Below are 17365 nucleotides of genomic sequence, written 5' to 3'. Positions count from 1 at the left end.
CCACCTGAGCTATGGAAGGAACTAAGAAAGTCCTAGATTAAACTAACCCCACGTCCTTCTAGTGTAACGAGGAAGCCGGATGAGGAGAGGGGCTGGCAGAAATTGGGGTCAAACGAGACGAAAAGAGTCAGTCACCTTTCCTCCCTTCCTCAGACTTTTTAATCAGGGAAAAGAAGACAAAATACTCAATTCGAACAGTTCCCTGTTTTATTGCAATACATCAGAGTCTGGTTAATATTAAGTGATACCAACGTAAAATATCGGCGAGGCGTCTTCTGTTATATTTTGACTGTCCCACCTTAAATATTTCTGTGCAAAAGAATCCACACCATTGTTTGGTAGCAGAGAATCTCATAAAGTTCCCTAAGACAATGAGGGGATAAAACCAAACAAAATGAAATAAAAGGAGTGATAAGAGGCCAAAGCAGTATCTTTTCCCCTTCCATACACACTTATTTGTCAGCATTATATTCTAAACAAAAAAATGATTACACCCAGGCCATGCAAAACTGTACAATAATATTACAATGAGAAAAAAAAACCCTAAAAAATTTATAAAACAAATGGTATTACACTATCAAATAAAAAGGCAGGTCATTTTGTTTTCATGAAATTTCAAGGTTGACTTGTTTTCATCAATTTCCCCCCATAAATGCAATGGTTTCTGTGTGTAACGGTTGTCCCTGGGAAGGGAGAGGAGCGCCGGCCTACCGGCCAGCGCTGAAACAACAGACCAGCTGAAGCGAGGCCCTCTTGTGGAGCAGGACTCAGCAGAGAACGCTGGACTTGCAGAATGAAGTCATCACAAGGAAAGGTTTTTAAGATGGGCCCAACGAAATGCCATGTGGCTTCTCTAACGAATGCGGGGACGGGGCCACCGAGAGGTGGGGAGCGAGGCGCCCAGTTACTTTCCTGTTCAGCCCAGCGGACCGGGGCAGTGGCGAAGGCTGGCCGCTGCCGAGAATGCCCCTCTGTCCAGAGAGTGGATGCTGAGCTTTACAAAAGCTCTGTTCAGCTGGGAGACTACAGTGTTCGTGGCCAAAGGCCAGCAAACGGCCCTGCTGTACCTGGGGGTTAGGGATGTCCACTCACCCCTCCTCTGGCTTTTCTTTAATGATACCTGAGAGTCCACATAAATGCAACTGGTCTTTCACAGAAGCAGATGCGGCCACTGAGTAGCAAAATGACATGATTCTAACCATATGGAAGGCAGAGAGAGAGAGAGAGGCTGAGAGCCAGCTGGGGAATGACAGATTGGTGCTGTAAACATAACAGGAATTTCAGATTCTTCCCTGAAACCTGGGTACAAGAATTGCTTGGAAAACTCAGTAGATGGACCCTTTTTAATTGTATTTCATAGCCTTAAAACTGTGCTCCCTGGGAAAGAAGATAAATCATCACTCAGTGTAGGTATGGGTGTGTGTGTGTGTGTGTGTACACGCATAACTAAAGAAGTGAAATCTGCTTTAGCAATCATTTGACAAGGAGGAAGGCTTTTGTTTTTGGCAAAAATAAGTATATATATATATATATATATATATATATATATATGCATATATGTAATTTTATACACCCAAAGCACGAGCAGATTAAAGTAGTCAGAATTCAAGAGTGGACAACAAATTGGCTGAACAAAGATAGCACCAAATACCAACACATCTAGACTATGCCAGAAATGCCTCTTCACTTATTTTTACTTGCTACTGAGAAGAGAAATGAGTTCCTGCTGCCATATACATTCTCTGAATGTCCTGCACGAAAACAAAGGATAACTTCAGACAGCAACATCACATCTGTTCCATGATCTTTCAGTGATCCCTTTCGATGATCATTACGTTTTCTTTTTCTCTAGAACCCATTCCCCATCTTTCCAAACCATTCTCAAGAAGCTTCTGAAGGTAACTGCTTCATATTTAAGAATGGGGATAGGCCCAGAAGAATGATCATTATCTTGGGAAAATACCTCCCAAACTACTACCCTTGGCAGTGTTTCTCCCCCAAAGTTCTACTATTGGAAGCTAATCATATTTGGGACTGCTCTCTCACTACTGGTAAGACCATTTCAGATTACTGGAGTATAATCCACTGGGTTAATATTACACCTCCCAGTGAGCCCAGCGGCCAAGACAAGCCCTTCTCTTACCTGCCCTGTTGGGGGGCTGCAGGGTATGACTCAACGTAGTGGAGCCCAGACTTCAGGTACGGTTATATTTTGATCCTAAAAGCATCTTTTAAAAATAAGCACCTACAGGCAGCAGAAACTTAGTTGTCAAAGCTATAAACTAATGGCTTAGTGTGGAGTCCCATGAATCTCAGCCTGGTCTGCCTCCTCAGGGGAGAAAAGGGAGGCAGGAAGAGGCGAGGGGAAAGGAAAGCAGGGGGAGGGAGGGTCTGGAGGAGAGCGGGCCACGTGCACTCAGCACCTGGCTGGCCGGTTCCCTCCTCTCCCGAGAAGTGTCAAGCTTAAGGAGCTACCGGAGTCCTGGCAATAGCCAGACTCAAGGTCTGACTCTTGCTATCTGAATGCACAAAAATATTTTTACATGACACTTCTTTTCCAAAAGCAAAGGATTTAGAAGGTTAGAATTGTGCAGTAATTTATGCCCATCCAAAGTAAAACACAATCAAATCTGAGCAAGCACCAAGTTCAAATGTCAAAGCTATTATTATTTTAAAATTCTCTATTGTAACATTTTATAATATAATTCCCAAACAGGATCCTTTCTTCCCTCACTGAACCTCAGTAACCTGCTCCAGAGAGTGGCATCAGTGGAAATCGTACTCCCTGTGGCTTGTGGTGGGAAGGCCGGCACAGCTGCTGCTGAGGAGAAAGATGTGAAATCGGGGCCGGGGTGAAACGACAGTGCTCAAACACTGCAATTCAGACAAGCAACGGCAGGAAAATCCTTCCATTTCACATGAATTTTAAAGAAGAGAGCAGAAAATCTGTTTCTATTTCTCAGAGAAATTTATATTAAAAAGTAAAAGAGAGGCAGATTCTCTTTACTTCCATGAAATATTTTTATTTCTATCTCTTTCTCTACTCATGTGCTTAACTGGTGAAATGACTCTGGAGACATGAAGTCCTGGTCCTGCATCTCATTTCCTTGTGGTAATTAAAACAGCGGGAATCCAAATGGAAATGTGACTAACACCACAGTACAGCAACTGGGGGAGGAAAAGCTTAAGCAGCCAAGATGGCCACGCGGGCTGACTTCCTGCCTGCGCCCGGGCTGACCGCATCCATTTCCCACTGGGTGCGGGAAAGAGTATTTGGTTAAGACTGGTCGAGTCCTTGCGTTTGAGGTTTTACCTTATTTGGTAACTAAACCCCTTTCCCAGGCTTATCTGAGGAAGCCCACACCCCCTCAAAACACACCTCCCCCCGCCCCCAGAGAAGCCGCTGCAGCCGGGGCCCAGACGCCTCGCTGCCACTCAGGGAGTAAGGGGATTAGCCAAGGAGAAAAAGCACTTTCATGAACCCTTTTATGGACCTACAGAAACTACGACATTCCTTGTGTCCTTTCAGGTGGAAGGGATCCAGAAGGTGACAAAATGCATTTCTACATTCATCAGCAGAAGACACCAAAATATAGTAATAAATGAGAAGTGTGGTTCAAATTCTACTGCTAGAAAAAGAAATGTCTTGGATAGAAGTAAATATGCCTTTTAATGATGCTGCTGAAGAGGCTTCAAATGTTAAAAGTCTGGTTTCCAGGTCACACTCCAAACCGATGAAACCAAAGCCTTGGAATGTTCCCTGAAGCTCCCAGGTGACTGCGGCCAGTGTGAGGAATGGCGCTAAGGGGAATTCCCACGCCTCTCCCTCTCCCTCTGTGAACGTCAGCTGGAGGCCTTTCTACCCTTTAATTACTTAGGCGGAAAACAGACAAGAAACAACACATTTCTTTAAATTAAATGATCTCTGTCTCATATATGCATCCATCTTTTGTTGAATACAAGATGCTTCTTTTTATTATATGCAGTCAGTATTTAACCTCTACATTTGTGTATTTAGTTAAACTCTATTTTGTAGTAAAATATGCATTGTTTTAGTGAACAGGGATTTACTGGCAACGATCAGGTCGACATTCACTGTGGTGCTGAAGGGGCTTGGCGTGCCCGGGGCCCACTGGTGAGCCCCACGTGCTGTCTCAGGGCTACAACGAGGCTCTACTGTGAAAACAATGGCTGTCTAATCTTATTTTTATCGCTTACATTTGTGTAATCTGCCTACTTAAGCTACCTTTCAGGGGAGGGGTGAAATATTCTGGAAAGCAACGCTAAGTGTATGAAATGAAATCGGTATTAATCTGAGCTGCTCAATGAAAGTCTGCCTTTACGGCTGTCGCTGTTCAGTCGAGGGGGCGTGGACGCGAGTCCCAGAGGCAGAATTCCTGAGTCCCCGCCTGCTACTGCTGCGGCCCTGGCGCTTCCAGGCAGGGGTAGGGGCGGGGGGGATGACAGTGAGAGCACAGGGTGAGTGAGCGGAGGGGAGCCCAGAGCGGCCGCTGCCGGCGTCTGGTCTGAGAGCGGAGGCCACTCACGGGTCCCAGCTCCCGCGGTCGGTGCTCTCCAGGGAGAGGCTCTTGGTCTTCCGGGGCGACACCGGGCTGGGAGGGCTGCTCAGGTTGGAACTGTTGGAAGCCGTGGAATGCCTCGGAGAATCAGAGTCCTGTGAGGCCCAGAGGAAGACGTCAGGGAGCGGCAGAGGGGCGGGAGGGGCTCAGGCCACCACGGGTCCCCTCCAGCCACCCTGGCCAATGAACTGACGTGACTTTTCTCCTGCCAGTAGAAAGCCCCGTTTCTGAGCTGAGTAAGAGGCACAGAATATAACAAACCCTCAGTCCCTTCTGCAGGTCTTTAGAAATGTAGGCCGTTTTCATACAAAAGCTACGAGAAGTCTGAACACCTCCAGGGAGACTGCAGTTTGCAACCCAAGTGACTGGCTCCGCCACCCCCGCTGCGGTGAGTGGCTGATCCCTGTGGCAGTGGAGGCCAGGCTCAAGGCGGTGGGCCGGCTTTGGGAAACGCACTCGCCTGTCCTCGTTCAGGACTTCTCCAAACCCCTGTCCCCAGACAGAGGTGCTGCCCACGCGGTACTCACCTCTGCGTCGTAGTCCCTCGCCGGGGCGTCACTTCCCTGGTCCAGGCCTCCCGAGGACAGCGAGCCCTCTGACGGGGAGGGCATGGGCTGCCGCTTCGCACTGTAGCTTCCTCCAGAGAATTCTCTCTTTAATGCACTGCCGTTCTGTGCGGATGACCCTACAGCACATCGTTCAGGTGAAACTTTATACGTGCAGAAGGGGACGATCCTCTAGAAGGTGCACAGACTGCTGAGGTGACGAGCCATCCTTCCCGCTGCCCTGGGGTCACCCTCCCGCTTAGAGCCCTTCACTGATGGGCCGTGAGTCCAGCTGCGTTACCCTGACACCCAAGCCCACCTCGGAGCCCAGCCGCCAGGGCTGCTGGGTGAGCGGGCAGCACTCGCCGGGCCGCTGGCCCCTGCTCTCACTGGCCGTGCCCAGGCTGCCCTGCTTGCTAGACAATTCCACAGAATCAATCTTCCAGTCTCCACCCACGTGCTACTGCCTTCGTGAGCTTTCTTTCCCACTCCCTGGAGCTCCTACAGCACTTCTTATCACCTCTTTCAGGGCATTTGGATCTTATGTTGTAATTATGTGCCTGCTATTCTTTGAACAGAAGGACGGTCTTTGCCTCTGCAGGACCCAGTGCAGGACCGGGTATGCAGCAGGTGCTCAAAACACACATGCTAAACGATGAAGCAGAATAGAACAGTTCCCAGAAATGAAGACCATGCCTCCTGATGATGCATAACTGTCACTTAACTTGCAGAGAATTTTCATAAAAAACACAAAGGAACAAAAGAGAAGCATTTTCATTCCACAGGGCAAAAAGCCTGAGATACAAAAATGAGGTGAGTTTCTTTAAAACCACACTCTATTTTGATCTTAGAGTTGGGGTACATCAAAGGAGGACGGGCACCATCCAGAGGAAGAAAAAGGATGACCAAAAAAACCTTAGAAATATTGGGGTATTGTGAGTACCTGTTTAAAACTCTTAGCATTCCCTACTATTCTTTAGTTTTTACTGAAAAATGTTTTAATCTTGCTGAGCTGCAATATTAAGATCACTGGTCAAAAAAGACTGTGAGACCGCGTTGAGGTTTTAGCACAACTATGAGGTATAGACTGTGAAGCCTGCCTGCTGAAGCCCTGTCCTTGGTGATCTCCCCCAGCTTCCTTCTAGTTTCGGTTTGTTTCCTGAGCCCCTCAGCTGTGTCACCATGATTTACTTATTGCAGACCTTACCAACACTGGTTGTATGCTGCATATTATATTATGGAGCTTTAAAAACACCAGTGCCTGGGCCCCATCCCAGACCAATAATAACAGAATTTCTGACTTAACTTTTAAAAGCCCTCCTGATGATTCTAGAATGCATCTCAGGCTGAGAACCACTGACTTAATCTTACTTCCAACACTCCATCCAGTTTCTAAGGCATCTGTCACCAGACATATACTGATTTTCATTTGTTGATGTGTTTCTTTGGCTATGTACTCTTTACTTTTTTGCTGTGGATCTTATGTCTCCTTAGATTACAACCTAATTGAAGGCATAAATCACTTTTTATGATTTCTCTTTCAATTCCATGTCTAGTTTAGTGCTCAATTTAACAAAAGCTGTAATGTAAGTTACTATTTTTAAAATTTTGTCGCTCTGAATAAAAAACCCAAACTGCCAGAGAGCTCTGCTGCTCTGCTTACTAACCTGTGTGACCTTAAACAAGTTATTTTATCTAAGTCTCAGTTTTCTTCCTTTGTAAATAAGAAAATAAATTCTACCTTATGGGATTTTTGTGGGAACTGAGCACTCAATACACGGAGAATGAAATGTAAGACGGAAGGTGTGTGAGGGGGCTGCCCAGAGCTTAGTATGCACTTACTGGGCTCTTTTCCTCCGTCCTAGTGATCGTTTATAGAATAGAGAACTTAATCCACCTCTGTGATTTACACTTTTTCTTTTCTTTTTTTTTTAACTTTGGGAATGTTCCTTTCAGAGAAAAATTACACTCAACCACCCTAATCTTAAAAAATTGAGATGGGCTGTTTTGATTGAACAGCAAAGGGGGACAATCTGAAAACTGTGGTTCCAACTCAGGCAGGGTCTCTTCCAAAGAGTTCTAGATGGTGATTCAGGGGGTTGGGCCCCAGATCTCTTGGGGTGACGGTGTGTAACTCTACATGACCTCTAGGAGAGTCTGCAGGCTCCCCAGTGAGCGTGTCACTGACAGGAGCGGGTAGAGTCACAGTGGAAAGCTCTGTGTTAATTTGACTTCAGTCAGGAAGCCATTGCAAGTCTGGCCCTGAAAGAGCCTGTGCTTCTGGTTCTGGAGGTTGACAACATGGAACCCCGTTTCTTCTTGTGTCTCTCTTGGCAGGCTGTCCTTCTGGAAATTCTTTACGTGAGCTGGGCTACTCTTGAAGCCAGCAAGAAGCACTCTAAATGGCAGATGCCCCTTGGAATTCCTGGGCTGGTCTTCCTCTTAATCTCTATACAAACAGCTTGGTACTAAGCATCTCAAGAAGGCCACGCCTGATTATTGCATTAAAGGCCTTGACAGGGATTTGGAGCTGGCTCCAGTCTGTAGCTTGCATATTGTCAGCAATGACAGTGGACCCTCACTTCAGCGCTCCTAAGGAGATGGCCACTCAGCCCTTTAAATCTCTGTATTACAGGTCCTATCCTTACCTGCAATTCCACAAATCCAAAAGCCCTGAAAACCAAAACTTTTTTCGTACGTTTGATGTAAATTCATGTGGTGGCAGACTTAATCTGAACTGACTGGAGGCTGATTACAGACTTCACTTAAAAAGAGTACATTTATTTATATATTCATAGTATGACTAGTCATAAATTTTGCTGTATAAATATTAATATGTTTGTAGGTGCTGTCTTAGATCTTGCTAGGAATGTAATATAATATATGGTAGATTCCCTTCTAAAAAAAAAAAAAAAAAAATCTGAATTCTGAAAACAGGTATCTGGCCCCAAGAGTTTTGGGTAAGGGATTATGAACTTAACTATTAATATTGTGATACTTTCTTTGCATCTCAAGTGTTGATAGCTTCTGGTTAGTTATATTAAATCTGTTATCTTATCGAGCTACCATTAGTAAAAAGATAATTCATAAAATGGTTGCCATTTTTCCAACTGGCTTGATATTTTCATTGTAATCAAGGCTACACACTGCTTGGAGATGACAACAAGAAAATCACAAGATGGACTCTTCAACTTCTGCCTGTCGACTGAAAACTCCTTGCACGCACTCTGTACGTCTGCAGCCAGTCTCTGCAGCAGGCGCCTGTCCTTGGTTTGCAGGCCCGGGGCGGGGTCCTCCCATGGTCCCAGGGGTGGTCTGTGTGATCACCAGCAGACTGCAGAAGCGATGGCATGTCCCTTCTGAGACCGCTGCTCGGTCTCTCTGTCTCAGGTCACTTGCTCTGTGGGAAGCCAGCGGCCATGTCACCAGGGCACTCAGGCCCACGGTGGTGAGGAACAGAGGCCTGCCAACAACCATGTGAGTGAGCTGGGAAGTGGCTTCTCTAGTCCCAGTTGAGCTCGGAGTTGATGGCAGCCCCGGCAGACAGCTTGACTGCAGCCTCCTGAGAGGCCCTGAGCCAGGACCGTCCAGCTAAGCTCCCAGATCCCTGACCCTCAGAAACTGTGAGAGATAATAGACGTTTGCTCTTTTACGCTTCTAAATTTTGGGGTAATTTGTTCCACAGCAAGAGAACAAATGGTATTCCAGCACCCTTCACTTCTGTGTTGCCAGAGCCTAAAACCAAGAGCTGGGCACAAGGCGGGTGCTGACACCGGCGTCCTCAGCATGAACAGTGCGTGAAGGAGGACACTCAGTCTGCACCGGGAGGCCTGACTCGAATGTCTCACATTGAAGAATACACGGCAACGAATACGCTTCTGCCTGAATGACTCTGAAGTGTGAGCTGGAGTTACTACCGTCTGTTCTTCTCAGAGCTCAGCTGCAGGGAGGTGAGGGAGGCTACGTTAGCATTACCCCGGGTCCACCCTGGGCCTGCGTTTGCTCGGGCACACTCGCCCCGCTCTCTCTGATCGAAGCCAATACCAGGTTACTTCTGAGAAAGTGACAGAAAAGCAGCTGTTGGCCAAGAACAGTCTTGCCCTAATGGTCCTTGCCTACTTAAAACTCTTCGGAGGTTTCCCACTGTGTTTTTAAAAAAATAAAAAATGTCTTACGTTGGTCCCCAAGTCCCTGCTTGATCTGACCCTTGCCTACCTCTTGAGCTGTACTCTTTGTCACTCCCTGCCCACTACCAGGTAGCCACTGTGCCTCCTTTCAGTTACTCAAACATGAGTCAATGTGACTGCACCCCCGGGGCGGGCACGTGACCTTGCTAATTATTCTAAGTGTGAATTCATCCTCAACAGCTACTGCCTGTTACTCTCTATTTCTGTCCCCTGTTTATTTCCTTCGGGGCATTTTATCATCACAATTTGTAGTGCTGTTTGTCTGTCTCCCACATGGACTGTACCTTCTAAAAGGATTCTATGACTGTTTTCGTAACAGCTGCACTTGTGCCTACTAGGCGTTACCCAGCCAGGCCTGAGACACTGGCCACCGATGACGCACGGCTGCTACCTTGCTATGGAAATGCTCCCTGCAGCCGGGGCCACTTACTTGCTGACAGGCCACTGCTGGCACTCATGGAGCGACCAGGTTCAGGGCGGGATTTGGTGATAGATGGAATACTGACCGAGCCACTGAATGCTGTCCGACTTTCCTGAGGCCGAGGGTTCTAAAATCAAAAGAGAAAGAAAAATTCTTCATCCAGAGTGAAACTGATTTTCTACAGAGATGTCTATTTTTCACCCTAATTTCAAGAAATAAAGTTGTCTTGACCAGAGTGACACAGAACAAGAAACAGATTATATAATCCCTCCCGCCCACAAAAGTGCTAAAGCCCTGACAGAGGTAACCCTCACCCCAACCAAGGATAAGTGCCTATCTTTATACTTACTGAAATACTTACCAACAGATAACAATTTTGTTCTTGTTGTTGTGAGTGCAGTAAGTGAAAGTTACATGGTTAGAAGTGACAGTGAAGTGTAGAATTACATGGACCTCTGCAGATAACTGAAACAAAGCTTTTGCTACATATGAGATTTTTATTTTCTTAGGATAATTCAAAAGCTGAATAAGCCCATTTAGAAGAAAGTCACTTAAAAGTACATTCTTCTCAAGTACACCTTCTATTGTCCTGATACTGAAGGTGCCATTTGCATGTCCCCATCCCAGTCACCAGGCAGCCTTCCTGCCTCACAGAAAGACGGCAGCACCACGAGTCATAAATATGACGCTTGTTAACAATCACAGCCTGGGTGAAGTCATTTAACTTGGGAGTGTTGGTGTGAGAAGTTTCCCATCTAATATTGAATAATTTTGGTGTCCAAGGGAGGAAAATGAGCCATAGAGTGCTCTGGAAGTCACACACACCTAGAGAGGTGGTGCGTAGGACCAGCTGTCTGAACACGGTCTCCTCGATGGCCCTAACCTTTTCAGACCAGAAGGGGTGTCAGGGCTGGTACCTGAGAGAAGGTTATGGCAACACAACTAATGCAGGGCCACAGCTAGCAAACATCCACTAACATCTCTTGGAAAACATGCACTAATGTATCTTGAAAAACTCCAAATCATACATTTTAAAGAATCACACATATTGAGATTTGGCTGGCTGGCTGGCTCTAAATTCAACTATTGCCATTTTGGTTCATATATCAAACTTGCAAAGTCCATGTAATTCTTACTGTGTTATTTGTTTAAAGCAAACACTTTACCTTTTTTTCTCTAAGAAAATAAAAAAATTTAAAACAGAAAACAGTGCTAGCATTTCAACAGCCACTCATAGGAGCAACCCTGAGAGATGCCGATGACATGCATACAATGCAGCAGAGTCAAGTTCAAGAGAGATGGGGATATCAGTTTAAACCTTTAAATTTTTATTGTTTTTGCTATTAACCTTAAGGTACCTTTGTGTCGTCCTTTTCTATAAAACAAACCTACCCTAAAAAAAAAATGGCAAAAATTAAGCCTATAAAAATACCAGTGGTTTAGTAACACTGAATGTTGAGGTAATAAAAGAATGATACACAGAAGATATGTTCTGGGGGGAAAAAAAAAAAAAACCACACAAAACCCAAACCCAACAGTTTACCATTCATTCAGCTGAAGTTCAACTTCATTATGAAGTAATGTGAAACCTAAGCTGATGGTCCTTTTCCTGCGCAAATATGCTTAAGATTAGGGTAAAACTTCCACCAATCGTAGTGTTTCTATTTATAGAAGACTAACTTAAGCAACATTTCCACAATCTTTTATATCAAAAATTCTTGACTGATTAGTTTATACAACTTCCCCTAGAATCCACTACCTGAAATCTGTTACCAAGCAAATTGAAACTTAGTTTATCATAAGTAATCTTATCTTGTGAAATAAGACACTTAAATGACATTATAGTTTAATGTCAATAACAATGACATTTAAAAACATCACAATTTAGAATGCAAACAAAAATACAAAAATAAACTTCTCACCCTACAGGTAATTTTCTTATTGGAAAATTACTTTACTAAATACACAAATAAAAAAATGGATGCTATTATTTTCTAAGCCAGAGGAAATGCGTTTGCATGATACAATCTAAATATTTTATTATCTGCAAAACAAACTTGAGAAAATGCTCCCTTGAAGTCAGTACATATTTCTTGACAGATGTATGGATATTCAGCTTGAATGGCCACTTGCTCTCCATCCCACTGCAGAGACACTAGTTACAAAGATGCAAGGCTGCGTGGAAGGACCCAGTGGCAGGTACCACGGTCCTTCAGAATGCAGCGCACTCTGTGTTTTTTTCTCTTGTTGATTTACTTCTCTTATCTTGGATCCTGGCTGGAATTAAAGGTGCATCAGCAACTCAAAGATTAGAAAGACTACTTTCTTTTGGTAATTTTTCCTGTTATTCACTGGTACTATTATACTTTATAATTTTGAGAATTGTGAGCTTTTCAAGAAGGGGTTTATTGTAGATAAAAGGCCTTTGGACAGGCCCTTCTGTAGACTTTAACTTTACTAAATATAAAAAATTTCTCTGAACTGAACTGGTTTTAGGGTAACGAGCAATACAGAATTCAGAGATTCTAGATCCCTTTTTTGTTTGTTTTTAATAGAATAAAGACTTACTCAGGGGTTATTTCTTATGGTATCCGTAATGAAAAATATCATGATGGGATGATGTTTTATTAGACATAGAAAAACCTCCAATACGGTTTTAGAAATAAAACTGAAATCTTCCCAAATCCTCATCTTTTTCCTCAAAAGAAGAAAAAAGTAGAACTCCAAGACAGAAGAGGAGGAAGAGGAAGAATAGAAGTTTGGCAACAGAGAAACAGGCCAAAGGGAAACGTTCACAGAATGTACCCCCTTGGCGGTGTTACTTATGAAGCCAGGCAGAGATCCGCACATGGTTAGTACAAGTTAACACCTAACTCAGCTGTTCATACCCTCAGAGTCATAAAGCTTGGTGTACCGGGGACAGAGCGTAGAGACGGGGAATATTCAGGGTTTATGGAATCAGGAGAGAGAAATTTTTCAGCAGAATTAACAGTCATGTGATAGATGTGCTCAAAGTTGATCGGAGAGGAGATCAGACCGGAGTGATGATGAGGGGATGGATAAGGGAAACCCGGCTATCAAAAACAACAGAAAGAAGAAAAAGGTAATGAGGTAATGAAAATGGATTCACTGGATATATGTGACATTTCAGACAACATGCATGTAGAAAAAATGAAGTAAGTATCTCACATCAAGAATTGAATCCATAATGAAATACTTTTAGGCCTTAGAAAGTTAAATTTTGTAATCCTCTTGCCAGTTACCTAAAGAGCTGATTTGCAAAAAATCATTTGCCTCATAAACTTATTCTCTCTTATTACTATCAAGCTGAGTAGAAACTGGACTTTCAGAGATACAAGTAGATATTCAAAATTTAGTTCAGTATTTTCCTATGTGATAGAATCAAAACATGGCAAAAATCTACCAAAAACATTAGGGATAGAAAAAGCGAGAAATAATTAAAGAAAAGAACAAGTGAACCTACAACCAGCCTCTCACCAAAAGCGTTATGAAACTGTTCCTTTAGAAGCTAAAACCATTTCCTGGTATTTATAGACTTGAAGTGTGTTTGCTTTTACTGATCTTATCTTCCAGTAACAGAAATAGTAACTGTGGAATATACCAATTATTGGTTTACCTTTAAGTAGCCCAAGCTTATCTCCACTTAAGACACCCAAAGAACATGTTTGTTTTTAACAAGAGAACAACCTTCTCTTCAATGTTCAGGTGTATTTTTAAAAAATGAAATAATGTAATACTAAAGACATAGAAGAAAGTTTTTGAAAACAAGGGCTCTAGTTTTTCATGTTAAAATAACTTGTGAACATTTGGGAACTGTCACTCAGCACCCAGTCACCTTCTCTAATGGGAACTTTCAAAGTTCAGTTTCTGAGAACAACTGTGTTTCAGGAAAACATCCTACCATCTCTTCATTAGAGACAGGCTGAATGACTTCCCTGAGACACGCTGACTGAAATTCTCATGAGTTGAGATGAGCTTTCTTTGTTAAAAAAAAAAATCTGGTAAATTAGGGAAGCTTAAAAGAAAGGTAGAGATGTGAGTGAAACCAGTACTTTCTAAGGTTCTTTTCAAAAAGATAAAACTATTGATATAAATGTAACTCTAAGAAGTAAAATTACTTCATAAAAGTCTAAAAGGTCACCGAGCTTGAAATTTTATTTGTTAACAATTTTAGGAATGGGTAAAAGGCTAGGAGAAATTTTATGTGCTAAAAAAAATAAATCTTTTAGAGGTAAAATATTACTCTTGCATTCAACTAGAGACAAATCTATTCTTTATTACAAGCATCCACTTATGAAAAAAGGTAAATGACAAAAAGGATTCAAGGGAACTACTACAGTATGTACTTGTAAGACACATATGCTGTTTTATATTAATTGCTTATATTCTCTTGGCTCACTAAGACACATATGAAAGATTTCCTATATCACATCTGATATAGGAGATAAAAGAAAAAAATGACTCCTTACCCTTACTATCTTTTCCACATTCATGAGGCAAACAACCCTTTTCAGCATCATTTTGGTACAAAGGAAACAGAATAAGCTCCCAAAGACATTCAATAAACCCTCTAAGCTTGTAAGTATTTCAGAGAAAGGCAATACTGATCTGAATAAGTTAAACATAAAAATTTCTGGGGTACATGCTCTTTGCACGAATGACAACATCATGGCTTTGGTATTTGAAAGCGCTTCTTATACATGTTAACGTTAGATGAATTAAATTCATCTTTATTTTTGGAAATAGTTCATTAAATATAGAAAATTACAGTGGAAAGAACATACTAAAATCTGAGACTATATTAAAATATCACAAGCTTTTTAATACATGTATACACACACACACATATACACACACACACAGAGGTACAGACATGTGTATTATTTTCTTTTCAGACATGCATATTACTGTGTTGTTTACCAGTGTCTACTCCAAGGTAGGTACAGTTCTGGCATGACAGTATATCAAAAAATATTTGTTAAGTGATTAAATGGATGCCTATGAAAAACCCCAGCTTTTATGTTCTTTGCTAGTGAAAGGAAGAAAGTCAGGTGAAAATAAAGAACAGGAGTTCAGACACATAACATCTTTGCTACAATACTACATGTACAGGTGAACAGGTTTCAAAAATTTACACCAACTTCTTGTCCTGGGCATTCAAAAGTGCTTATGTGATAAGAAAACATGAAAGGAATGAAAGGAACATTAAAAACGGGATTGCACCTCTAGGGTAAAAAGTCACTTGTGTTAATTACAAAAAGAACCAGCAAGGCAGTCATGGGGTAACAAAATCAGTGACACTAATACTAAAAATCAAGAGGTCTAATGGGAATAAGTAGCCAGCACGGGAGGCCCTGTGTCATGGGGTCAGATCGATGTTGAATCTTTGGGAAATGCTATCTGAACTTGTTTTGCCCAGTAATTAAGAATGGACCTTATTCTGAACAACAACAACGACAAAATAGAGATTTCGTTTACTTTAAGTGGTGGGAGGGTGAAGGGAGAAAAAGGAGGGATGCTGGGATATGAAAGTTCTTACAATGCTTGAAATTTCACATTTTGCTTCAGTGTGCTTATTCAGGGTATAGAAAGACCAAGTCTTACTGTGAATGAAGGTCTGAAAAAAATTCTGGAACATTAGCAAACTGATTTTTCACCTGGTCAAGCAGAGGAACATTTTATTAAATCCTGAAACTATTTCTCCTTGAGGAACATACTGTGGGATATAACAGAATTTATAGAAAAATTTTCCATAATTCTTCTTGCTATGTTATTGGAATACATGAGAGGGAAACCGTACTATTCTTTTTTTGTACACCAGAATGAAGCAAGTGTGAGAGAAAGTTTAATTTTAAAAGGATAATACCCATTAAAACCTTGTTCACTACTGAAATAATTTTGTATTTGCTGATATGTTGCTTTGCAACATATGGAAGTATTTGAAATTTGTATGCCTCTATCCCTCCATAATGCTACCTACATAGCAGATGTTGAAAAACTATTTACTAACTAAATTTCAAAAATTTTCACATTGATCTATCAAATATAAGCTATACATATATTCACATTTCAACTGTTTATCACCATTAAAAAATTCTCTCTCCTAAGGTAGTTTGTACTTGACCTTGTAGCTTCTGTAAGGAAAAATGACAGAAGCTTTTGGACTGCGTGGTTCTGCTCCGTTTACTTCTGAGAATAAAGGAAAACCAGACTGAGGACTTAAGTAAATGTTCAGAACGGGAAAAGAACGGAGAAAAATCTGAACTCTCATTCCCAGGCAAAAGCTGAAAAAGTAGTATATAGCTTTCAGATATGATAGATAAGTGTAACAGTTAACTATGTAAACTCAGCCTTTATTTACTCTCAATATTTTCAGCTTAATATTTATGCTCAGCCTTAAATTTCTTACTTCATTTTAATTACTATATCAAGATTGGCTGTAATCTTTTTGCATACTTTATTTATATCTACCTAGCACGGCTAATAAAAATCCCCATTTCAAAAGGTTAACTGACTATTGTGAATGATTTGAAAGGAAGTAATGGTACTATAATCGTATAATAATGTCTTGATGATGATGAAAAAACAATGACAGTAAGAACATCACATCCATTCCTAAACAGGGCAACTGGCCAATTGAGATATTTATAATGTGGAACTCAGGCTCAAGTTAGTGCAGATTTTTTTGGTTCCTCCTATGAAAGAAATGCAAAAACTACCTTTAAGAGCTTAACATTTTTATTAAAAAAACTTGACTGTACAAACTGTATTACCTATTATTTTTTCTGTCAGTGATACATGTCTATATCTTCTATCACAGTAGAGTTAAGTAATGTGGGTAATTAACACAGACTGCCTCAGAAAGAGCTTTGGGTCGAGATTTACACATCACCTACCAAACTGTCATAGCATTTAAATCATGCCTAAAATTCTGTGCAAAATCTAGATGCTATCACCACCTATCAAAAGAGTCATGTTAAAGTTTCAATAGTTTGTTGAGAGTACCATGATACTGAAACGTTACAGAGCTTGGATAATTAGCTAATTCCACTAATGTTCTTAATCTCAATATATTAGGTCCAAGAATCCAATCTTCATGTTGTTAAAAAAAAAAACAAACCACACAACAGTTTTCCTATGTTGTACTTTTTTTTAAAATATAAGACTGACTAGGCAACACGTCTGCAATGGGCAGAGGAAAAAGATTTATTTCATAATCAGATGAGAGGTGTGACCATTAATGATCAAGCTAATGTTCTTTGGGGGGCAAATATCTGAGTTGAATTGCTAAAACTTAGTGAAATTTTAGTAATTTGGTAACAAAGTTCTGAATCTTGGTATAGAATGTCTCCAAATCTGGTGGTTTATTTCTCCAACAATAGTAAATCTAGGTATGGGAGAAGTATATAGCGTATTCAACTAAATAAGAACTTGGTATGTTTGGTTTTTGATACACACCTATATTTTATGTTTTTCTCATCAGCTATGTCATTATGCATCTTACATATATTGTGATATACTGAGATAAACATTTCCTCATTATACTAATATGTCTTTTTAAGTCTTATATGTATTTAAGTGCACACACACACACATTCATATGTATCCACC

The 17365-nt window shown here is 41.6% G+C and overlaps 1 protein-coding gene across 6 annotated transcripts in view; it reads right to left on the bottom strand.

Annotated features, from left to right (window-relative positions):
* Nucleotides 1-193: 193 nt before the first annotated feature.
* CDC42BPA (CDC42 binding protein kinase alpha) overlaps nucleotides 194-17365 on the bottom strand; it is a 320607-nt gene continuing 303435 nt past the window's right edge. For 5 of the 6 annotated variants that reach the window (XM_068541720.1, XM_068541719.1, XM_068541721.1 and 2 more), the window contains 3 exons: nucleotides 9743-9860; nucleotides 5108-5265; nucleotides 194-4675 (listed from right to left, as the gene is read on the bottom strand). In XM_068541720.1, the coding sequence (XP_068397821.1) occupies nucleotides 4544-4675; nucleotides 5108-5265; nucleotides 9743-9860 (408 nt within the window). In that variant the 3' untranslated portion in view covers nucleotides 194-4543. Of the gene's footprint in view, nucleotides 4676-5107; nucleotides 5266-9742; nucleotides 9861-12621; nucleotides 12808-17365 lie in introns of all 6 variants that reach the window. The other variant, XM_068541725.1, reaches the window with a different exon arrangement.

This window comes from Eschrichtius robustus, chromosome 3 (genome assembly GCF_028021215.1).
Source record: "Eschrichtius robustus isolate mEscRob2 chromosome 3, mEscRob2.pri, whole genome shotgun sequence".
Lineage (NCBI taxonomy): Eukaryota > Metazoa > Chordata > Mammalia > Artiodactyla > Eschrichtiidae > Eschrichtius > Eschrichtius robustus.
Note: the sequence above shows the minus strand (reverse complement) of the source record. Positions and strands in the feature narration are given on the sequence as shown.